General features: G+C 39.4%; 4 protein-coding genes across 4 annotated transcripts; 1 reads left to right on the top strand and 3 right to left on the bottom strand.

The window, feature by feature from the left end:
* Nucleotides 1–1293: 1293 nt before the first annotated feature.
* LOC140015748 (wall-associated receptor kinase 5-like) lies at nucleotides 1294–2754 on the bottom strand. The gene has a single exon (XM_072068564.1). It carries the CDS (start codon nucleotides 2752–2754, stop codon nucleotides 1561–1563), a length of 1194 nt encoding a protein of 397 aa, XP_071924665.1. The 3' UTR covers nucleotides 1294–1560.
* LOC140015703 (wall-associated receptor kinase 2-like) lies at nucleotides 2736–4049 on the bottom strand. Its single transcript, XM_072068476.1, has 2 exons — nucleotides 3131–4049; nucleotides 2736–3019 (listed from the first exon to the last, which is right to left on the bottom strand). The coding sequence occupies exons 1-2, from the start codon at nucleotides 4017–4019 to the stop codon at nucleotides 2847–2849; spliced, it is 1062 nt and encodes a 353-aa protein (XP_071924577.1). The 5' UTR covers nucleotides 4020–4049; the 3' UTR covers nucleotides 2736–2846.
* Nucleotides 4050–12144: 8095 nt separating this feature from the next.
* On the top strand, nucleotides 12145–13472 carry LOC140015747 (uncharacterized). Its single transcript, XM_072068563.1, has 2 exons — nucleotides 12145–12695; nucleotides 12926–13472. The coding sequence occupies exons 1-2, from the start codon at nucleotides 12145–12147 to the stop codon at nucleotides 13470–13472; spliced, it is 1098 nt and encodes a 365-aa protein (XP_071924664.1).
* A 3614-nt stretch (nucleotides 13473–17086) lies between these two features.
* On the bottom strand, nucleotides 17087–21377 carry LOC140015746 (wall-associated receptor kinase 2-like). Its single transcript, XM_072068562.1, has 3 exons — nucleotides 20141–21377; nucleotides 19625–19804; nucleotides 17087–18422 (listed from the first exon to the last, which is right to left on the bottom strand). The coding sequence occupies exons 1-3, from the start codon at nucleotides 21375–21377 to the stop codon at nucleotides 17215–17217; spliced, it is 2625 nt and encodes an 874-aa protein (XP_071924663.1). The 3' UTR covers nucleotides 17087–17214.
* Between the last annotated feature and the right edge of the window lie 2843 nt (nucleotides 21378–24220).

Here is a 24220-nt window from a genome sequence, read left to right as displayed (position 1 = left end):
TAGTTTTGCACTTTATCCCTTAATGTTATTTTTTTTTTCACTTTACCTCCTAAATTGTTAGTCAATTCCTATATTGCATAATGGAAATATCAAAAAGATATTGATACTCCTAAGGGTTAATTACAATAAATCCCTTTAAGATATGGCCATTTTTGCACATTACCTTCTAATATCATTTTTCTCTTAATTTGTCTATTTGTCTCTAAAACGATTAGTTAATCTAAAAGTATATTTGATCCTTGGATAGTAGCTGTGTGTAAATGATTTAAACTATAAAGCGTATCTTTATTGAAAGATGCAAAGTGAAAAAATGATACCCTATATTAAGAAATTATAGAAATTTTCTACTCCCTACATATGTCTAAATTATAATGACTTTTCATGTTAGTGACGCCATAAAACAAATTTACGATTCTGAGATTTACAAAAAAAATGTTTGATGGAGTTGTTGACACAACTGCAATTTTTTTTGAGTAATGTTATTTGCACTTCCATTATCTCATTTTTATTTTGATGAGATCATATTATCCCTTTCCTAAATTCTTCTTCCTACCTGTGAGTTAACTTTACTAGATTTTTTCTTACATTTTAAAACCATAAATCGCCGCCTACATCCCGCCTACATCTTAAAACCGTAGCACAAGTTTTGCTACGGTGCTCCTGAGAATATGATATTATGAAACGTCTCAATTCATTGCCACAAATCGCCACCTTCCCTACATCCGCTGCCCATCTTCCTCGTACCAGTAGTTCTATTTTTTGTCCCCTGCCCGTCCTTTGCCTCCCGTAACTAGCCCCAGCACCTAACCCCTTATTTTTCTTCTACTTCAAAAGTTCGCAATTTCCTCATCTTTTCCCTCCAGACGTCCTTCACTGGGTTGGGCACTACCTCTTGCAATTGGGTTTTTTTTTTTTGTTCTCAATTTCCACTACTCATTCAATATAAATCAGTTTTAATTTAGTTAAGAGCTTTCTGGATATTTTTAAGAGCTTTCAATAAATAAACTTCAAGGAGAAAGCTGTCATATCAGTACAGCGGGAATGGAGGTTTAGGCTAATAGTGAGAAGGTGCAGCATCCAACAGGTTGCTGGTGCTTTTTATTCTCCTTATCTCAATAGTACCACTTTTTATTTGTTTAATCAGTCATGTAAAAATAATTATCATTATCTGCTGAAGTGGTGCCCTCAAGTTGAGGTCTCTGTAGTTAGGTTCAGTTGATTAATTCTTATAACTTCCAGTGTAAACTCATATGGTTTTGATTTAATCGTGATTTTTACACCAACTCAGCCGTATGAGTGACAAAATTTATGCTTAGACCAAATTTATACCATTTTACACTAAATATTGTAAGAGTTACATTACCCAGCAGAACTGAACTACAATTCAACTTGAGAGGCCTTGGATCAAATAATCTACTCGCACACAATCAAAATTAATTGCAAGAAAACTGCTGAAAATTCAACTCCATTTGACATTTCTAGGAGGAACTCGTAATAATAAATGAAGAAGTGCACCAGAACTCGAAAGTCGAAACTTGCAGCTCCAGAACACCCTATCATTCATCTCCCACCAGCAATTGGTACCATCATATGCTCCATTATGCTATGACTCTCAGTATGTATGCAGCTAGAATCACCACTGTCGATATATGCTTTTGTTGATTGCATACCAAGCAAGGAGGCCTCAGTGTCGGTGAAATCAATCTTAGAAACTTGAATTGGAGATTGCTTTGCTCTTATTTCCAATACCTCAAGTTCTCTTGCTATATTCTTCATAGATGGTCTATCATCACCTTTTATACTCAAGCAAGATTTCGCAATCATTGCAACTTCTTTCAAAAGCTCAATACTTACATCGAACATAATGTTGCGATCAAGAACCTGGACCAAGTGACCACTTTTCAGTGAAGAAATGAAGTAATTCGCAAGAAACTTCTCTTCCTCCACTCTATCCAATGATAATGCCTTCTCACTTGTCAGTAGCTCTATAAGAACTACCCCAAAGCTGTAAACATCACTTTTCTCTGTCAACAATCCTGTTAGCATGTACTCGGGGTCCAAGTAGCCAAATGTTCCTTGCACCATTGTAGATACTTGATTTTCATCTAAAGGAGCCAATTTTGATATTCCAAAGTCTGTGACTTTTGCAGTGTAGTTTTGATCTAGAAGTATGTTTGCCGATTTGATATCTCTATGGATAATCGGTGGTGAAGCTACTGAGTGCAAATATGAGAGAACTCCAGCAATTTCTGATGCTATTCTTAATCGGATATTCCAAGAAAGATGCTGTGATTTTGTTGTGCTGCTTAAATGCTCGGAGAGAGTACCATTGTCGATGAACTCATAAACAAGTAATGGCACTTCCGTCTCTAAGCAACATCCTAGAAGTTTAACGACATTTCTACTATTAACTTGGGAAAGCATAATCACCTCATTAATAAATTGATCAACTTGATTTTCGTTAACTTCTCTGGACCTCTTAATGGCAACAGTACAAGAATTATGGTCTACTAAGATTCCTTTGAAAACTGTGCCGTATCCTCCACGACCAATAATTCGAGTTTCCTCGAAATTATTGGTTGCCTTTCGTAGTTCTTCAAGAGTGAAAATTCTAGCAACATTTGTGTTTCTTCCTTCTTGAGCCAGTCGTTGCTGTAGCATTAATCCACCATTTTTCCGGAAAAACTCCTCCTTCCATCTTAAACCAAATGGAACGGGTTTCAAGAAATCTTCATTTTGTTTTAATACTCTCATGATACAGCACATATTTATCACACCACTTAAGAGATGGTTCAATCCATAGTGATAAATTCTCCTTTGCTTCTCCAATCATTTCAAAGTGTAGACTAACCTGAAACAATCATAGACCAATTTATTTGGTCAGGACTGCAGCCATCTCCACCTCTCCCATCACCATGATACCCTTTGAGACAAGGACATGTGTAGTTGCCCAATGTGTTGTGACAAACACTATTCTTCGTACAATTGTGTAGAGTTGGATCTTGGCATTCATTAATATCTGTCGAATTCAATAAAAAATAGAAAGCAGAAGCATAATTTGAAATGTGAATTGAAACACACATATACATACTGGTTAATTAGACGAGTTTAACAAAATTTTCGCACATACCTTGGCAACCATCAGGGAGATATGGGTTGCCTTCGTATCCTTGATCGCAAGAACAACGGTATCCCAACCCCTTAAAAGGTTCGTAACAGTGACTGTTTTTACCAGAGCATGCATAAGAGGTCGTGTTTCTTTGGGCAACTTCACATGACCCCTCCTCAATGGTCCAATCCACCACGACGGGAAGACTTAAATCATTGCTTAAGTTGGTGAGGTTACTTGCAGAAAAATTGAAAGCCTTCTCTTCGACCACAAAAGCGTAGCTGCAAGGATTGAAATCCCACACCTTGGTGTGGTTATTAAGACTGGTCAAGCTCACATTAATATTCCATGCCCCTGGTGGGATATCAGTCTGGCAGCAACCGATGCCAGAACAAGAGCCATCAATTACATCTTCCTTATAATCACAGGAAGGGATACATCCAGTTGCGTAGCTCCGGTTTTGACCAAAGCCTTTAACTAAGGCCAAGGCATCACAGCCAACGACAATGAATTTATTAGCTGTACTACTGAAGGTAAAGCGTTTAGATAATCTCGTCCATGGTGAAATGTTGTCCAATAAACTTCCGTTTTTATCATAGCAATCAGATGCTATATCCTGCATAAGGTGTACCTGACCTTCCAGAGATATTTCTGTGACATCGACTGCGTTCTGCAGAACTGTTTGAGGGACAGAGGTTGAAGAGTTGGTGCAGTTGATAAAAAAATATTTGTTAAGGTAACAATCTTCCGTAATACCGAATGGAAATGGAATGCTTACATTTCCACAATGATCTTTGCAGCCGGGCATCGCTATAGGAAATGTTGGGGGTGTCAAAGTTGAAGCGGAAGAAAGCATTAAGGCAATTACCAAATGCAAGAGCATCGGTAAAATGAACCGATTGAAGCCCATTGGAATTGTTTTTCAAAGAGAGTTGCAAGTTTCCTTATACGGAAGAGAGTTGCAATTGTTAATTGTGCACTTCTAAGGACTTTATACTTACGATAGGGAAGACTTGGTTAGTAAACCCAAAGAAGGCCTACGCATTTTAAGATTGAAGCTTCTTCTGTAGACCCCAAATAGGGACGTTTTATAGGCATTCCAAGTAAAGGGAAGACTTAGCCAGTAAACGCACAAAAGGCCTACGCATTTTACCATTGAAACTTCTTCTGTAGACCCCAAATAGGACGGTTAACTTCAAATGAATGCAGTCAAGATATAAAGGAGCATTTGTTCACACTAGTCTCTGACGACCATGGGGTCCACGTCTTTACGGGGTTGCTTATGCTAACGACATAAAGACTCTGTAAGGGAAGACTTTCAAGTCCACCCTACTGTTTCCATTTATTTACGTGAAAAACAATAAGGGAACCTCACCACATCTTAATTAGTCGATGCAATCGTGAATAAACTTGTGTTCTTGGACACTCTAGTCTCATAAAGACTGCTAACCTTGTGCATAAATGTAGCCTGCACATGCATTAGCTGAGGGCATGTGAAGCACTCTTAATACCTAGGATGGTTGACATACAATTGAACGCAGTCGTCAAGATTCCAATTGGATTGTAGATATCTCTATGGGAATTATTGAGAATAATTAGATAGATTGCTAATTGCAGAAAGAATGAAAGGAAGTGATAGAAGCAGAAGCAAGAAGCAAGAATAATAGGGAAGGAAGAAAGGAAGAAGAAGATGAAAGAAAGAAACAGATATGGAAGAACATTCAATGCAAAAGGATTGGGACATTCATTCACTCCGTAGCTGATTACAACTTCCTCATACAATGGATATTTATAGGCTAGTATACTCTCTTCCATTTATATGGAAGAACTAACTGCTGTAACAACAAACCTAACCAATTGATACAATTGAAATTTAACTATTGGCTAATATATGATTGCTACTGTATCCTCTGATGAAGCTTGATTCTTTTTGCTAACACAACAAATGAAAAACTGGTTGTTGGTCTATGATTTCGAGCATGATTTGCTTATGGTGTTTACTGTAGAAGTTGTCACAGTAGCCTCGGACGTCTTCGAGTGGTTCGTTGGGATTTGGGGCAGGGACGGTCATTACAAAGACTGTCCCTGAATGGTTCCCTCACAAAACTTAAGAAGTGGTTATTATGCATACACGTCGACAGGCAGAAAGAAGGCATCAAAACGACACCATCTAATTAGCAAGTTTCAAAAAAAAAAAATATCAATTTCGGAAACACCAATATAAATGGTGTTATATGGGAACAGGATTGTTAAAATATGAAATTTGAATTCAAAACTGATTTTGAAAACAATCCCGGGAAAACCTTGACAAAAAAAAGGCTTTCATTTTAGTTCTTCGAAGGTATAGTGGAAAGAGAAGAATGGTAAGAAATAACTATCTATCTCCAGAGAAGAGAGGGCAAAAATAGCAAATACAGATTTGTGTACCAAATTAGGGTTAGAAAGTCTTGCTGTGGTGGGTTTTAAATGTTGATAATTTGGACCTCCACCCATATCTGGGACGGCAAGGGTACAAGCAAATATAAACACCGAAGCAATCATAGTATTTGCATTGACATCGCTTCCAAGAAGTGATTTAAACTAGAAAAGGCTATTGCAGTTGTAGCATACAATAATGGCCAAGACAGTAGACATTATAACGGGGTGAGCAAATAGTTACAACAATGCGGCGGAGATTGATGAAGGTAATGATGTTGATTATCATATGAATTGGATAGAAATTGTAGTGGTAGCAATGTTAGCAGAAACTAATATTTTAATGAAAAAGAAGTTATGCTCTGTTTTTTCAGCATGTCTGTCTGATTGTAGACATTGTTACCCAGGAAGAACAGTGCGCTCATTTGTATGTACAAGTGGAAAAATCATTGCTATCATAATAGTTAATATATAAGTGTTGTTAATGGGATTAAATCCTAGATATGTAGCTGTAAGATAACAAATAGCAAATATATACATGTGGTGTCTATATGCAACGTTAGAAAATATTCACAATGTGTTTCATGAGTATTACATTGAGTTTTGGTATATGTACAAGTATGTCTTGTTAGAGCACTATTTAGTCATCATGTTGCTATATGATAATTTTAAGAGCAACACACGTGGTTAGAATTATTATAATAATGGTTACGTTGTACATACTAGGGTATTCTGTTGCATAATCGGATTGAGAGACACCATAATTTGTACATTATAGTTGCCTCTTCTCTTACTTGTGTTTTCTATGAAAAATTTTTATTTTATTATACAACAGTTCTTTTGTGATTCTATTATCTCGTTGTTCCTATATATATATGCCACATGTTTGGATATTCTTTGCTAGATAGTTTCTTTTGTAATGCATAACAATCATCTGTAGTTGCCTCTATGCAAGTTTGCTTGTCCTTTGGAAAGATTCTTCCAATTATATATATTTAATATTACGGGTACAAAATTAAACTCTAATTGTTAGAATTTTCCCCTGCATGATTTGGCATATTAATTAGGCATGAGAAGAGTAGATCTGAACAGAGAGCAGTAGTTTTTTTTCGCCTATTCTTCTTGATGGCTGAAAGAGGTAGCATACACTAGTAGCTCAAGAGTAAAGCAGTTTTTGAGGAATGAATTATAGTCCTCATTTCTTCTGCATCCTGTTTTGGTTTATTTGGGCTTATCTCTTTTGATTCTAGTCGGATTTAGATTCTTAGGATGTCCAATTTCTTAATTGATAGTTTTGATTCAGTTGTCATGAGTCCTTAACTGCAATGCACTATAACTTATTTTAGAGTTTTGATTCTACATGGTCTAAGATAGCATGTACAAGATATGCATGCAATTATACACTCTGTTATGGAATGTTTACATAATGTTGATGAATTTATACACTCTAAACAAATGAAATTCATGTAGTGGAATACTTGAAATGGACAAAAGACGAGCCTTGGCAAATTGGAATGGAGTTTCATATAGAAGACAAAGCGTATAATTTCTACAATAAATATAGATTTGCCACGAAATTTAGTGTTCGATAGGACTACTTAAACAAAGACAAGAATGTAGTTACCACATGTTGGAGCTAAAGTTGGAGCATAACTATGTGTTGCTAAGATGGCTCTCAATTGCCGGCACCATCTTGGGAGAAAGAGAACAAAACAAGTTGTATGGAGTTCGGGCGTTAAGTTCAAAATTTTAAAGGTAGTGCTCCAAGCATTTGTAATTCTTCGGACAAATGTACTATTTGATTCCAAAATTGAGACCATTTCCTGCATTCTTAGAATTTAGTTGATTTTAGCACTTTTATATCTGTATTCAAAAATTTCACAAACTGTTATAATATATAAAAAAAATTGGACAGTTCCCAATTGGTAGAGGTCAATTATTATTCAGCATGTTTGCTGTAACCATACAAATTATAGAGTAAACTATGTGAATGCTGGGCAATATTGCTATTATTCACTTTCCTGCCCACTGTTTACTTTTCAGATTGTTGATTAAATTAGCGAATCGTGTCATGGATAGTATAATGCTATTTCAATAAGTTGTTAGACACAGTGCATGACATGTACAACTAAACAATAACTATGTGAAGTTCTATCTAGTGTTGATATGGGTCACAGACATAGTAATTGCATCACTGTTATGAGAAATTACAAATAGTTACCTATGTCTTATAACTTATTGGTAAGCCATTACACCTTTGAGGAATGATTGTACTCAATGGCATACAACCTTTGCCAGTAATGATTTTCATAAGATATGTAAGGATAAGAAAGTGCCACGTGACTATGAGTCAATAATAATTGAGATGTACAAGTAATAATTGTATATAACATCTATGTCACTTAAACATACAAGCAGTTGAAATTGAGTTACTACCTGTTACAAAACTAGAACATCCTCTAAAGAGATCTGGAGTAGGGATAGTTGTCAAATCAACCGTCCTTGAACGGCATAACTCTCTTTGCACAAATTGTAACTCCTCCTTAACTACTTATACATCTTTATAACAGAGATGTGATACTTTGTTATTGTTCATATGGGTCTCATATGTAATAATTGTGTCTTTGTTGTTAAGTTTTACAAGTAGTTTACATAAAGTTATACCTTGTTCAAAAAATATTATATCGTTTAGAATGGTTGTTACTGACAACTGTTGGTGCCCAAGATCCCCATCAAAGATGGCTACCAGTCCTCATCTTCCAACAGAATTTGAGAAATGCTGAGTCTAACCATATTTACAGTAGTAGAAAATATGCATAATATATAACCATGAGTTAGCATGATGAACTAGAAATCGACTCATCGATAACAATCTGATGAGAATGGCGTTCGGCCACTATGTACATGTTGGCCAAAGTTGTTGTTTGAGGCATCGGTAAATCAACCATATAGAATTTAGAGAGAATTAAAAAATTGTTACAAATTATTAAATATTATTCATATTCATATTGATTGAATTTGCAAATTGTAGAAAGTGGACAAAGAATGAATGTAACATTGTCTGAACTGATTGTAAGATAATGTCAACTATTTGTATAAGTACATAATAGATACGTGATTATTATGCATGAAACCCACAGAAACAGCTGCTAAATTTATCACACTTATATTGTGAATTTGTACAAGCAATTAATAAGGAGTTACAACTTGTTTAGGTAATGTTACAATGATCAGAAACAATTTATTTCATTTTAAATTAGGAATCCTAAATTGCTTGGCTCCAGATGCTCCCACATCTATGCCCTTATCATCGTTTTCATCAGAATCATCTTCTTCGGCATCTTTGTCATCATCCCCTTCTTTTTCATATTCATATTCAGAATTTTTGTCCCTTGATTCTAGATTTACAACCTTTGTTTCCTGTAGTGATTTTTTCCCTTTATTCGTTGATTTGGGCTTGTTGGATGATGCTTTGGCCTTGGTATGCAAAGTATCTTCAATCTTTAGAATCCTCTATGACATTTGGTAGCCAAATTAAACAACTCCTAAGCTAGCACTTCTCCAATCTCAATCTTCTTCACGTCATCCGTAACAATTTTGGACCAAAAATAAGATAATTTGTTTAATTGCTTAAGATTTTTACCCAGCATTCATAAAACACTATAAAATCATGATAAGTACATTTAACCTAATACATACATATTAAAACCTACATTAATCCAATCAATTTTAATCCCATAGATTGGTACTATAGAAATAGGTACTAGTTTACAAACATGGGATAACAAACTATCAATTTAATAGTGTGTGCACTTTTCTCTTTCTTTTATTTATTTCCCTTCCACTGTAAATCCCACCAACCTTGCTTTAACATGATTATGTTAATTGATTATTAAGTTACAATTGAATGAAAGTGTTTGTCTAGTGTCACTATTTATTCACTGATAATAATAGTTATCCAACATGATATACAGATCTTGTAACCATTTTCTACAACTAAGGCACAGTAAACACTATGGACATTCAGTCTAACACATAAATTAGAATCTATACTTATACCAATTGACTTTTAAACAATCCACTCCAACTACTAGACTGCTATTGTATGAACAGGTACCAACTTTCAAACACAAGATAACAACCACTATTAATGTTCAATATGTGCACTTTCCTCCCTGCCTTCCTTTTATTTTTTTCCCTTCATTGTGACCTTTCTTTAACATCATTATGTTAATTGATTACTAATTATTACATGAATATATTTTTCACTATCACTATGTATTCACAAAAAGTAATAGGTGTCCAACATAATGTAAGGACACACTGCTAATAAAACATCTTGTAACTCTTTTATTACACTAAGTGGGTCACATTCAACAAGATGTACATTTGACCTAACACATACAAATTGACATTTACATTCATACCAATCAAGTTTGAAGTAATTTACTTCAACTACTACACTGCTATAGTATGATTGACTAGTAATTTTCAAACATGAGGTACTACCCATCGAAGTCTAATAGTGTATGCACTTTCCTCCCTCTTCTAGCTTATATGCATAGTCGGTAGGCCATCTTGTAATTTATCATAACTTTTTCACTTTTCTTACCTTTACTCTTAATGTATATCTCATACTACTTCAATGTAATCTGTCATAAACACCCAGTAATGCTATGCACATCATAAGGCGTCCCTGCTTATCCACCCATACAGAACAAAAAAATTTTTGACTTCAAAATTTCCTTGTTATTTTATCAACTAAAATCTCCCGTACCCATTTAGTTCATATAATGATTACACTATTGCTATTAATGAGAGAGTTACGACCCCTGTTTATCCCGTCCTAACAACTCCTTCTACTAATTGGTTTGGAAGTTATCCTTTTCTTTTTTGCAAACACTTGGTGTGGAAAATTTTTCTCTACTTTACTCTCCCATATGGGCCATGACTAGATCTGATTTCTAACATACATAGGGTTTCCACAACCATGATATAAAATCATGGGATGCCATTCACCAAACAATGAAAATTATGTCATTGGCTTGCAATATTGTTACTTGAAGGGTTTACGTAGATGCAATTGGTTGTCATTGCTTCGGACTCCATCATCTTTAGCTTCATTGTTCGGTCCTGATCTTCCACAAGCCTTTATAGACATTAGGCCTCCAAGACTTTCTCCTTCAATAGGTAGTTCTTCCTTTTCCTAAGTATATTTTGACTGCTTTTCTTCCGTCCCTTGTCTACCACTTTCCTACTCACTGATTGTATTTTGCCTTAGTTCTAAAGTTGTGGATGAATATTGACAACTTTTTGGAGGGAGACTAAAAAGAGTTCTTCGTTTGAAGAATTGAAATGAATAGTCATAGCGAGTCAATTTGGGCGGGATTTTGTGGAATAGAGTTTCAATGGTTGGTAACGGAGGCGTTAGCTCACACATGCTTTTTAGTAATTTTTTCCCTGCTCACTAATCAAAGTGACACCGTTGTGAACCTTGTCAATGTGGATTGATAATGGCCACTTCTTCAGTTTTGTGAGGGGACCGTTAAGGGACGGTCTTTTTGATAACTGTCCCTACCCCAAATCTGTTGGTTGCTCATGCTACAAGTCTACGACATAACAAAGCTATCAAGGAAAGATTTCCAAGTCCACCCTAGTCTTCCTATTTATTCATGTTTTTTTTTAAAATTATTAACCATACTTTGTACATGATTTTCACTTGATATGCGTGAAAATTCACAAATCTGTTTTTGGATGCAATGTATGTCATGAAAGTAATTAAGATATATGTTTGTAATGCACATCTTCTAATATTTAGTCTGTGGAAACCAATATTTTAGTGATTGTGTGTCAGTGTATTTCTCTCTAAAATTCATTCTCTCTTTCTTCTCTTTAAGGCTCTCTAACAAAAATGGCCTTCAGATCTGATCTTTCTCCATAGGAGGGAACCTTTTTCTATACCTTTTATTTGCCTTTTTAAAATAAATTCCCTCTAGCAAGGAATTTTCTTTGCTAGCATTTCTTGGTAAGTATTTCTTCTCTCCTAATTTTTTCTAGTGAAAATTTTATTCTATCCTAGGATTTCCCTTGTAAGAAATATTTTCATTTTTTTCTCTTTTTTTGCTATGAGATTTGAGATTTCATATGGTTTCCTAGATTTGAAAATTTTCACATCTACCATGTTAGCTAAATTTCTCCTTGGGCTTCAATCATTTTTTAACAAATGTTATTTTTAAAAACAAGCACAAATCTTTTGAGTTATAGTGATTCACCTGGATGCATGGAAGATGTTTTGGATATTTAATGTTTTTGTGGAGCTAGACGGATATGGGCCAGAAATTTCATTGGTTAAGTTGGGGGGAGTTGTGCTGCCCACATCAGGAGGGTGGGATTGGAGTTCGTAGTTTGACGAAGGTATATGATGCTCTTTCCATTAAGTTTTGGTGGAACTTTCGGAAAAGGAGATCCCTATGGGCTGAATTTTAACAACAAAATATAGTAGAGAGGTGCACCCTTGTTTGGCAGAAGAGGGCTATTCAATTTCTTACACTTGGAAGAGGTTATGTTCGATTCAATAGTTGGCAGAAGAGCATATTTGTTGGGTCATCGGTGAGGGATCAATGGATTTCTGGCATGACAATTGGATGGGAACTGGGGCTATATGTCATCAGGTGGAAAATTTTCAAGATCGTGTTCTGTCAGATTTTGTCTTCCAAGCGCAATGGAATATGCGACTCCTTAATCAAGTTCTAGAGCCTGAGTTAGTTAGGCAAGTTGTGAAGATTCCCCCTTCATCCACTCATAGCTCTGATAGGATGATGTGGGCTTTAACACAGAATGGTTCATTCTCGGTTTCTTCGGCTTACACGCTTGTTTCGCAGGCTTCTAATTATTCCTGGGTGGTTTCGCATGTGTGGCTGAAGGGGTTTCCTATCAAAATCTCCTTCTTTATGTTACGGTTGCTACGTTTGCATCTTCCCCTAATGGACCTGCTACATAGATTTGGGGTACAGGGTCCGTCTAAGTGTCATTGTTGTTCTAAGCCAGCAGATGACGAGGTTAATCACATATTTTTAACAGGGGATTTAGCTAAGGTGGTCAGGAATAGATTTGAGGGTGTCTTGGGATATTTGGATATGGTGTCCACATTGAGACATGTGCTGTTACGGTGGTAACTGCGTAAGGGGCACAACGTGTATCTCAGGTTCATTTATAGTACATTACCTATGCTCGTCTGTTGGGAGTTATGGAAAGCGAGAAACAGGGGACTGTTTGATGGAAGGAAGGTGGGGTGGACGGAGGTGGCAGATCAGGTATTTCAATAGTTATGTGAGTTACTACATTGTAATTTTCCGAAAATAGCATGTTCTTTCGTCTCTTGGGATGTTCTTCACTCTTCAGTGGTAGCTTTGAAAAGAACGGTTTCTATTTACCGATTACATGGTCGGCTCCTAGGGCAGGGTATAAGTTGAATTTGGATGGTTGTGCAAAGGGGAACCCAGGAGTTAGTGGGGGTGGGAGAGTTGTGCGAGATGGGGAAGGGAGATTTATCGTCGGTTATTCCTGTTTTTTTGGGTCATTGACCAGTTTACACGCGGAGCTCAAGGCCACACTCTTTGGGGTGCTGCTCTTTGTTGCTCGAGGCTTACAAGACTTCCATGTTGAATCTGACTCACTTGTCTTGGTTCAAATACTCCAAGGGACACATGGTTGCCCTTGGAGACTCCAACGGGAGGTGGATGAATTACTCAGTTTCAAGCATCATTTCCGTGAGATAACCCATTGCTATAGAGAGGTGAACAAACCTGCTGATTATCTAGCTAACCTTGGCACAAATTCGGAGCAAGAGGATGTTTTTGACAACTTTCGTTCTTTGCTGGCTACTGTCCGTAGGGAGATCATCATGGACACTTTAGGTTTCCCTGATTTTCGTAGAAAATTACTATAGCTTAGCTAAAAATTTGTATTAAATAACTGTCATGTGAATATTTTCATGAGATTGGGTTTGTTGACAGGGAGTTTCGTCCATTTATAAGGGGAAACTCTGCCAAAATTTTTTAATAAAAAAACAGTAAATTAAAAAAGGGTTAAATACCAAAAACCCCCCTATGGTTTGCCTAATGTTCACTTTACCTCCCTATGGTTTGGAAACCTACAATTTGACTCCCTGTCGTTTTAACTAAAGTGTATTTAACAGAATTTCTGTTAGATTTTCACTTTAGGTGAAACGACAGGGAGTTAAATTGTATATTTTCAAACCATAGGGAGGTAAAGTGTACATTTGACAAACCACAGGGGGGTTTTTGGTACTTAACCCAAAACCCTTATAGAGGGGCAATTTTGACATTTTCCTTTCAGACGTTAGTTTTGATGCTTTCCGTTAGACTTTTACTTTAGTTGAAATGACAGGGAGTCAAATTGTAGGTTTCCAAACCATAGGGAGGTAAAGTGAACATTTGGCAAACCACAGGGGGGTTTTTGGTATTTAACCCATTAAAAAATATCTATTTGCTCAATAGATAGACTAAGATTTCATATTATTTACTAGTTTTGGAATTTCTCACATCTCCTATGACAGCTAAATTTCTCTTTGAGTTTTAAGCATTTTTATTAGATGATTGTTAGAAAATATGCACAAACTGACAAATCTTGGAGGGCCACAAGACCATTAGAAATTATTCATTCAGATTTATGTAAGCATTTCTCTTGAGCGGTCCTTGGAGAATCATGTTCATATCAGATACTTTTCAAACTGACAAATCATGAAGGGCCAGAAGACCATTAGAAATTATTCATTCAGATTTATGTACTGTGGAGGTTCCTTCTAATGGTGGTTGTAGGTATTTTATTACCTTTATTGATGCTTTAGTAGAAAAGCTTGGGTGTATTTTTTGAAACAAAAATCTGATGCCTGTGACACTTTTAAAATTTTAAAAACTTTCGTTGAAAGGCAAAGTGGGTGTCAAATTAAAATTTTGAGAATAGATAGGGGTCAGGAATATTTGGTGTGATGATTTTTTTTGAGGAAAATGGGATGAAGCATCAATTGACTAACAAGTACACTCCCCAATAAAATGGGGTGACAGAGAGAAAGAATATGATAGTTATGGATATGGTGAGGTGTATGTTGAAATTGAAAAATATGCCAAAGGTTTTTTAGGCAGAAGCAGTTTCTTGTGCAATTTATCTGTTAAACAGGAGTCCTACCAAAAGTATTTTCAAAAAAACTCTTGAAGAAATTTGGAGTGGTAGAAGGCCATTTGTTGGTCATTTCAGAGTTTTTGGGTGTATTGCCTATTTCCATATTCCTGATCAATTAAGAAAGAAACTTAATGACAAGAGGGAGAAGTGTGTATTTTTTGGTTATAGTGAAGTCTCCCGTACTTACATGTTGTATATTCTTGTGACAGAAAAAGGTGATATAATGAGTACAGATGTGACTTTTGATGAAAGAGGAATTTGGGACTAGTCAACTTACTACACTAGATGATGTTCCTTCTGACGAAAATATTATTAATTTTGTTTTGTTTGTAGATTGTGATCTAGTTGTGTATGAGGAGGCAGCCAGTGATGATCATTGGGTGAAAGCAATAGAGGAAGAAATTAATACAATAGAAAAACATGACACCTGGGAACTTACTTTTCTTTTAATTGGTAAAAAAGTCATTGGAGTGAAGTGAGTGTACAAGAAAAAATTCAAACCCAATGGAGAAATTGATAGATACAAAGCGAGATTAGTGGTGAAAAGATACAAGTAGAAATCCGGGATTGACTATTTTGAAATATTTGCACCCGTTGCTAGGTTTGATACAGTCCAATTTCTCTAACTGCCCAAAATAACTGAAGAATTTATCAAATGGATGTCAAGGCAACTTTCCTAAATGGAGTTCTTATTGAAGAAGTATATGTGGAGTAGCCAGCAGGATTTGTCAGAAGAGATCAGGAAAATAAGGTATATAGATTGAAGAGAGCCTTATATGGATTGAAACAAGCCCCAAGAGCGTGGTATACAAGAATTGATTCCTATTTTCTGACTCGTGATTTTCAGAGGTGTCCATATGAGCACACATTATATATTAAATCTTATGCTCGTGGTGATATTCTTATTGTGTGCTTGTACATAGATGATTTAATTTTTACAAGAAATAATCCAGAGATGATTGCAGAATTCAGGGTGGCCATGATTAAACAGTTTGAGATGATAGATATGGGACTCATGTCATGTTTTTTGAGAATTTAAATCTTTCAATCTGATAGTGGAACTTTTATATCTCAAAAGAAATATGTAAGTGGCATTTAAAGAAGTTCAAAACGGATACAGCAAAACCAATTATGACACCAGTTGAAGAAAAATTGAGATTGACCAAGGAGTGTGCTGGTGGATATGTGAATCCCATATATTTTAAAAGTTTGGTAGGGAGTTTGAAATATTTTACATTTACAAGGCCAGATGTCAATTTTGCTATTGGTCTGATTAGTAGGTTCATAAAAAATTTACGTTAGTCACATTTGCAGGCATTTGAGATATATTGGAGGTACTTGCAGTGATAGCATTTTTTATTTAGGAAATGATCCAATTGAGTTGTTTGGCTACACAGATAGTGATTGGGGAGGTGATACAATAGAGAGAAAGAGTACTTCAAGCTATGTATTTTTTATTGGTTCTGGAGTGCTTTTTTGGAGTTCGAAAAAACAACAGGTGACTGCATTGTCTACAGTGGAAGCGGAGTATATTGCAGTAGCTAACAGTGTTATTCAAGTTTTGTGGTTACGTCGTGTACTTGGTATTCTACAGTACAAGCAGGTTGATCCTACGAAAATTTATTGTCATAGTAAGTCAACAATTGAGTTGTTCAAGAATCTAGTACTTCATGGGCGTAGCAAACATATTGACATCAAATATCACTTCATACAGGAGTTAGTTCGACAGAGAGAGATTGAAATTGATTATTGCAGAACTAAAGAGCAAGTGACTGACATTTTCACCAAAGCATTGAAGACGGAGATTTTTATCAAGTTGAAGAAGTTGTTGGGCATGTCCAAATTACAGGAGTTTGGTTTAAGGGAGTCAATGTAGAAATATAAACCAAACTATGATTGATTGGTTAGTTTTATTTATTGACCGCATGTCATTTGTTTATTAGCTAGTTTTCTTGGCAAGTCTAAAGTTGGCTACATGGGATCAAATCCCATAATGTTAGTCATAGTAGAATTAGAAGTTTTGTGTCTAGCTATTGTACAAAGTAGCAGTTGCCTTTTGTTTTTGGTCTTTGTGCATAGCCTCTGTGTTTTTCGTTCTTCTGGAGCCGCAGCCTTCTTTGAGTAACAGAAAAAAATTTCTTTCCTTTACTCATATATCAAATTCTTGAGATTGTTCCTGTGGGTTTATGTGTGATTATCAATTTGGATCCATTGGATCCATCAATATAGCTCAATGGAGTAAGATGAGATTTCAGAAAAGTTTGGTGATTAATCGTACACAATACCTTTTTCAAAGAACTTGGTTAAAGAAAATTAAAAACATACTAATATGTTGTTGTGAGGTTGACAATAAAAATATAATTGCGAACTTTAGCGTTAAAAAGATGTTAACATATCGTGATAACATAATCACTAGTAATATCAAAAACACAAGTAAGGATGACGTAAAAATGCAATCCAGTCCTTCCCATGACCGCAGGATCAAATGATCATCTCCCATGGGCAATTGGCTGTATTTCTTGATTTTGGAGGCTATAATATGTAGTTGTCAACATAATATCACCGCCACGGGAGGGATTGGATTGTTCTTGATGATCAATCAGGGGCTCAATCTCTTCTTGGTTTAAAGCTTGAGAACCTTGAGTCCAACTATGCTTTGATGTGATTCGCAACCCTACCAGTTCCATTGCTGCTTCTTTCATGGAAGGCCTGTCGGCGCCTTTTACATTTAGGCATCGTTCGGCAAGCACAGCAACTTGTCTCAATTGGTCAATATTATCATCAGACGCGACAGAATCTTCAAGAATTTGAAACAGTCGATTTTCTTTCATCGAAGAAAGGAAATGATTGCTTAAACTTATCTCACCCTCTGATCTATTGAAGCATACGGGCTTTTCCCCTGTTAGTAGCTCCACAAGAACGACTCCAAAGCTATAAACATCACTTTTCTCTGTCAACTGAAATGTTTGGAAGAATTCAGGGTCCAGATATCCACGAGTTCCTTGCACCACTGTAGATAGTTGATCTTGATCAAGAAGGCCCAATCTTGAAGCACCGAAATCGGATACTTTTGCTGTAAATTCCTCATCCAGAAGTATGTTCGTGGTCTTTATGTCCCTATGGATGATTGGAGGTGAAGCAGCGGAGTGCAAATATGAGAGGGCTTCTGCAGTTTCTGCACCTATTTTCAGTCGGATGTCCCAACTAATTTCACGTGCCCGCTTCTTGTTGTGTAAATGGTTAAAAAGAGTGTCATTGTTGATAAATTCATAAACGAGTAAAGGTACCTCTGTCTCGAGACAACAACCAAAGAGCTTAACTACATTTTTGTGGTTAATTTGTGACAGAATCACAACCTCATTGATGAATTGCTCAATTTGGTTGGGATCAACTGTTTTTGACTTCTTGATAGCGACTTCTTTGTTGTCTATTAGACGACCTTTGTAGACTATCCCAAAACCTCCTTGACCAATAATGTTACCTTCATGGAAGTTGTTTGTTGCCTTCTCAAGATCTCTGGCACTGAAAATTCTTGGGCTATTTGAGGATTCTTCTTGTCCGTTGAGTCGCTTTTGTAGGAGTAGCCCTCCATTTTCTCGAAAGAATTTTTCCTTCAACCACATCATCTTTCTTTTCTTGGACACGTACAAGCACCAAGAACAGACCACTAGCAGAACCATAGTGCCCACAGCAACACCTAAGACAGTGTTTTTTTTACAATATTTAGAGGAAGAAAAATCCCAGAAAAGGAAGGAACGAGAAGGAACATGTTGAACTGCGCAGGGGTAAAGCAATATCAACTTCGAAGTATAATACAAGTGATTATTATCAAGTTTATATTAGTGAAATTGTCGATTATATTTCTGATCAAGATTTAAGCAAGAGTTTGTCCCTGAGTTTATTGCTTCGGCAATAATAGAATGCTTCTCTATATGTGATGCTTTTAACTGATAGGCAATGTGAGAAAATGTATACCCTAGAATTTTTTTTTTCTTTTCACTTTAATGGAGACTTCAAACCGTACAATAAGGGAGCAAAAAAAAAAGAAAAGACTTTGAATTCGAATAAAAAAGATAACGTCACTTGATTAATGCGGCTAATCATCGAATTGGTCTTGTGCTTCATACTCTTAACTCTCTTTAGTTTACATATATGTTGACTTTGGTTTGGCTAAATTCGAGGTCAAAAGTAAACCTGATTAAGAGGTGGTCGAGCTTTGGGTTGACATTGACTCAGCTAGGTAGTTTTGGCTTTCTAACAATAATTCCTTAAGAAATGCAAAAAATTTAAAAAGTGGAGTTTGGGTTGATCGTATGCGTATGTGTGTTTATAAACAAAAGGACAAATTACATTTTACCTCCTTGTGATTTAGCGTTTTTATACATAACTCTCATATGGTTTCAAAAACTATACATAACCCCTTTATGATTTGGATTAAAGTGTCAAAGTGACGGAAATAATCATTCGTAACGGAACTTCTAAAAATGTCGAAATTACCCTTATAAATACATGACACACTAACTCCCTTATGGTTTAATACTTTACCATATAACCCCCTTATGGTTTCAAAATATACACATAACCTCCCTTGGTTAATTAATAATTTTCAACTTTATATAAGGTTATTTTTGACATTTTAGGTGATTCCATTACAAATTATCATTCCCGTCACTTTGACACTTTAATCCAAATCATGAGGGGATTATATATAGTTTTTGAAATCATAGGGAGTTATGTAAAAAATACTAAATCACAGGGAATAAAGTGAAATTTATCCTAAACAAAATGCAAATTAAGCTGATCTGAGAACAGTAATTTGCTTTTTGACCAAGCTTGGTCTTTGTGCCTATCTGTATAATACTTGGGAACACTTCGGTAACACAAAAGACAAACTATTACCTGCAAGAATACCAGCCACAAGTGCTTGATGGCTTTTCTTAGTGCAACCTTCACGCCCTTTTCCATCATCTTTCTTAAGGTACCCCTTCGGGCAAGAGCAATTGTAGCCTCCTTCGACGTTTATGCAAAGTTCTCCGAATCTGCAATTATTGGTCTCTTCTTTTTGACATTCATCAATATCTGCATAATGTTACCCCAAAAAAAAAATCATGTTGGATCTATCAAGGATTTGTTCAAGTAAAAATCATTTTTCAAAAGTACACCAGACCGTGTTTGTTTGGATTGAAAGTTCTTTGGGAAAAAATTTATTTGAGACAAGGACATGTGTAGTTGTCCACTGTGTTGTAACAAACATTATTCTTCGCACAATTGTAAAGACCTGGATCTTGGCATTCATTAATAGCTATAGAATTCAATAAAAAAATAGAAAGCAGAAGCATAATTTCAAATGTGAATTGAAACACACATACATATATGGATTAATTAGATAAATGAAACAATTTTTTCCACACATACCTTGGCAACCATCAGGGAGATATGGGTTGCCTTCGTATCCTTGATCGCAAGAACAACGGTACCCCAACCCCTTAAAAGGTTCGTAACAGTGACTGTTTTTACCAGAGCATGCATAAGAGGTCGTGTTTCTTTGGGCAACTTCACATGACCCGTCCTCAATGGTCCAATCGGCCACGACGGGAAGACTTAAATCAACGCTCAAGTTGGTGAGGTTATCTGCAGAAAAATTGAAAGCCTTCTCTTCGACCACAAAAGCATAGCTGCAAGGATTGAAATCCCACACCTTGGTGTGTCTACTAAGACTGGTCAACCTCACATTAATATTCCATGCCCCTGGTGGGATATCTGTCCGGCAGCAACCGATGCCAGAACAAGAGCCATCAATTACATCTTCCTTATAATAACAGGAAGGGACACATCCAGTTGCGTAGCTCCGGTGTTGACCAAAACCATAAACTATACCGTAGGCATCACAGCCAACGACAATGAATTTATTAGCTGTACTGTTAAAGGTAAAGCGTTTAGATAATCTCATCCATGGTGAATTGTGGGAAAATAAACTTCTGTTTTCATTATAGCAATCAATTGCTATATACTGCATAAGGTGCACCTGACCTTCCAGAGATATTTCTGTGACATTGATTGTACTGTTGCGCAGAACTGGTTGAGGGACAGATGTTGAAGAGTTGATGCAGTTGATAAAGAATTTTTCGTTAAGGTAACAACCTTCTGTAATACCGAATGGAAATGGAATGCTTACATTTCCACAATGATCTTGGCAGCCAGGCCTTGCTATAGAAAATGTTGGGTGAAGAAGCACGGGACTTCCCCTAGGAGAGCTGACCTGATCAGCTCGGGTCGCTGATGGCAGAGCTGACTCCAAGCCTGCAAAACAGAAAGGATGAGCTAACAAAGGGGGCCCGAGGGTTGTCCCCGAGGGCACTCCGACGGCCAAGTTAGTTTTCCGGTGAGTGAGGTTCACGGGAAGTAGTAACTGTCCAGAGTAAATTGTCAATAGTGAGCGTACCTTGTACAGTGGATGTGTGTTATTATTTATACCTGCAAGGGAGCCCGACCTCCGCACGACGCGGGACTTGCCCAGTATAGATAGTATCCCGCACTCAGGGGGATTACCCCCGACCTCTTCGGGGAGGACCTTCGCCTCCCCTGGGAGCCCTAGTCGGTACGGCCCGGGGCCGCTCCCAGGGGTCTGAGGGCCAAGGCCCAGCTCGGCCATTCCTGGGCTGCCACGTGTCTGGGCCCAGAATGGGGCCTCTGCACTAGCCCCCTAGATTAGGTAGGACTGTCAGGCAGACCTAATCTACCTCCGCCACGTGGGAGGCCAGAGCCGCACACTACTCTGCCGAGGTCACTTCTGGTACAGGGCTGTCACAGGGACGCTGCGCCCGCGTCCTTTCAGCTGTCCCGCCTCCTCGGTTTTCGTGTCAGCATTAAATGCGTTCACATGGGGGTCGGTTCAAATTCACGCAACCGTTCTCCCTCCACTCTTCCCCCCATAAATAGGGGATGCCAAATTCTCCTCTGTCCCATTTGCCATTTCCGCTTCTTCTTGTGCATTTCAAGTTATCACTCCCCCTGTGCACCCACATTTCCGTTTTCCAGCAACTTCCGGCGTCCTGTGCCCAGATTCCGGCGAGCCTTCAGTCCTTCTCCTGCCGTCATCAGTAAGTCCTTTTTGCGATTCATCCTCCCTCTTTGCAGTGTCTCTTTTGCCTTCTGCCGCCTCCCATTTTTTATGTCGGATCATTCCGGCGCCTCTTCCTCTGTTGCTATAATTTCCGTCCGCCGCAGAGCCCCCCGGATCACCGTTCTCTCCTCGCCTTCCCCCTCATCTTCATCACCATCTTCTCCTCCTCCCCCTTCCTCTTCTTCTTTCTCTAACCCCAGCTTCCACACCTCAAACCTACTTGAGCCTACCGATACCATGAGTTCTCCGTCTGCCCACTCCCCTTCGGCCCAAGCCCTTGAGGAGGCAGCCGAGCTCGACGCGCTCATCGCGCGGCAGGCTACCTCCACTCCCTCCCCCAAATCCCCCCATGATTCCCCTGGCGGAGCCCAGGAGGGAGCCGGGGAGGATAGGGACTCATCGGGGGGGTCCCCTGCTCCCGAGCAGGGGAATGATCCTGAATTCTCCTATGGCTATCCCGACCTGCAGGAGGCCACCCTCTCTCCCCAGGATTTGGCCGAACTGGCTAGGTCGTACTCCATCCCTCGAGCCTACGAGCCGAGGTTGGCCGGGCCCGACGACCGGGCCTGCCGGCCTCCTCCTGGCTTTGTAGCCATCTATAGGGAGCAACTCATCGCAGGGCTCCGTCTCCCCATCCATCCAGCTCTAACCGAGATTCTGAACCACTGGGGGCTCAGAATCACACAGTTTCATCCCACCTCTATCAGGATCATCACCGGATTCCTGATCTACTGCCTTCTCTGCGACATCCCTTACTCTCTCTCCCTCTTCCGAGCTGCCTTCATTCTTAAGGCCGCCCTCCCGGGGTGGTACTACTTCTCCCGCCGTGGCCCCCAGACCAAGGGGGGAAAAGGGGCCCAAGAGTTGTTCTACGGGCTCCCCTCCTCCGTGAAGGACTGGAAGGAGGACTTCTTCTTTGTCAGGTCCACACATTTTCCCCCCAATGTGTGGAAGGTTGGGGGAGTCAAGGCCGACCCCTACCCGGAGGACCTGGACTACGAGACCCTCGGCCAGCTGTTGGGTTCCAAGGTGAAGCTCGATGTCACCAAGATCTCCACTGAGCAGATCTCCGCAGCCGGGCTGATGGGGACGGTGTCCGGATCCTCTGGGGAGGTGGCTACCCCCCAGTCCAAACTCGACACCTGTAACGCTGGCTTTGCCCCTGTCGCATTTGTAGTATATAGTTTTCCTTTTTTTTTACCCTTAACTGTCTTGCGTTTGGCTGATCTGGTGGTGTTCATTGCAGTGAGGAAGCTCTCCCAGCTACTGGGCGCACCCCTCGAGGAGGCCACTCCCGACCCCCAGCCTGAGGCTGCTCGGGGGGCCCCAGGTGGGGCGTCCACCCCGGGGGGCGGCTCAGCCCCCCAGAAAGAGACGTCACAACCCTACCCCTCCAAGCAGGCCGCCAACAAGAAGAAAGTGGCCGGGCAGAAGAGGGGCAGGGCTGAGGAGGCCCCACAGGTCGGGCAAAAGAGGCCCGCGCCGGCTGTTCCCTCGCCGCTCCCCCTTGTGCCATCTGGGGGTCCCGTCCACGTGGGCGTTGGCTCCGCTGAGGAGCATGCTCTGGAGTCCCCTCCTCCGAGCTTGTGGCACTTCCGCCACATCCTCCCCCAGAAGCCGGGCCAGGCCTCCACTATGCACGATCCCCGCCACTTCTGCCCCTCCTGGAAGCTCTCCATCAACGACCGGGTCCAATTCCCTGAGGCAGCTCGGGAGCTGATGGTGGGCTCGGTCCTTCCGCGGGACAAGAGGTGGATGGAGCTCGCCGACCCAGCCGAGCTCCAGGATATGTACTTCACCTCCCAGGCCCAAGTAAGTTTTCTGCCCCTGGGATGATTTGGCCTCCGTGTCTGGGCTAGGTAGTGTGACGCGTTGAACTGCTTTCTTTCTCCTTCAGGCCAACGCCGCTGGTGCCGCCCTGGTGACCTGCTTCTCCGAGCTGTCACCCGACCTGGAGAAGATTCGGAAAAAGAACCTGGAGGCGGAGAAGAATCTGTCCCAGGCCCTCAAGGAGGCAAGCTCCCTCAAGGCCAAACTGGACAAGGCCGAGAAGGAGCTGGACGCTGCTCAGGTCCAGCTCGCCTCTACCAGGTCGGAGCTCGACCAGGAGAAGGCCGGTGTGGCCAAGCTGAAGGAGGAGCATGTCCTCGAGCTCTCCGGCACCGTCAGCCGGGAGCGGAAGAGGGCTGTTCGGGAGTTCCTTACGTCCGACCAGTTTGAGGAGGACATCGCCCACCTCAACCTGCCCATCCTCCAGGTCGGCTGCACCCGGGCCCTGGACAAGGTGAAGAAGCTCAATCCTCCTGGTCTCGACTTGGCGAGATTCAAGGACTACAACCCTGCAGCCGAGGCGAGGCTGGACTGGCTCTTCG

This window comes from Coffea arabica, chromosome 10c (assembly GCF_036785885.1).
Source record: "Coffea arabica cultivar ET-39 chromosome 10c, Coffea Arabica ET-39 HiFi, whole genome shotgun sequence".
Taxonomy (NCBI): domain Eukaryota; kingdom Viridiplantae; phylum Streptophyta; class Magnoliopsida; order Gentianales; family Rubiaceae; genus Coffea; species Coffea arabica.
Note: the sequence above shows the minus strand (reverse complement) of the source record. Positions and strands in the feature narration are given on the sequence as shown.

Bases quoted from the DNA above. Each gene is read 5' to 3' on its own strand.
- LOC140015703 (XM_072068476.1), bottom strand. From the start codon at position 4,019: ATGGGCTTCAATCGGTTCATTTTACCGATGCTCTTGCATTTGGTAATT. The intron at 3,020-3,130 runs GTATGTGCGAAA...TGAATTCGACAG, and splicing joins TCTCCCTGATGGTTGCCAAG to ATATTAATGAATGCCAAGAT.
- LOC140015747 (XM_072068563.1), top strand. From the start codon at position 12,145: ATGGATTTCTGGCATGACAATTGGATGGGAACTGGGGCTATATGTCAT. The intron at 12,696-12,925 runs GTAACTGCGTAA...TTCACTCTTCAG, and splicing joins AGACATGTGCTGTTACGGTG to TGGTAGCTTTGAAAAGAACG.
- LOC140015748 (XM_072068564.1), bottom strand. From the start codon at position 2,754: ATGAGAGTATTAAAACAAAATGAAGATTTCTTGAAACCCGTTCCATTT.
- LOC140015746 (XM_072068562.1), bottom strand. From the start codon at position 21,377: ATGGCCGAGCTGGGCCTTGGCCCTCAGACCCCTGGGAGCGGCCCCGGG. The intron at 19,805-20,140 runs GTATGTGTGGAA...AACATTATGCAG, and splicing joins TCTCCCTGATGGTTGCCAAG to ATATTGATGAATGTCAAAAA. The intron at 18,423-19,624 runs GTAATAGTTTGT...ACACTGTCTTAG, and splicing joins TGTGGCTGGTATTCTTGCAG to GTGTTGCTGTGGGCACTATG.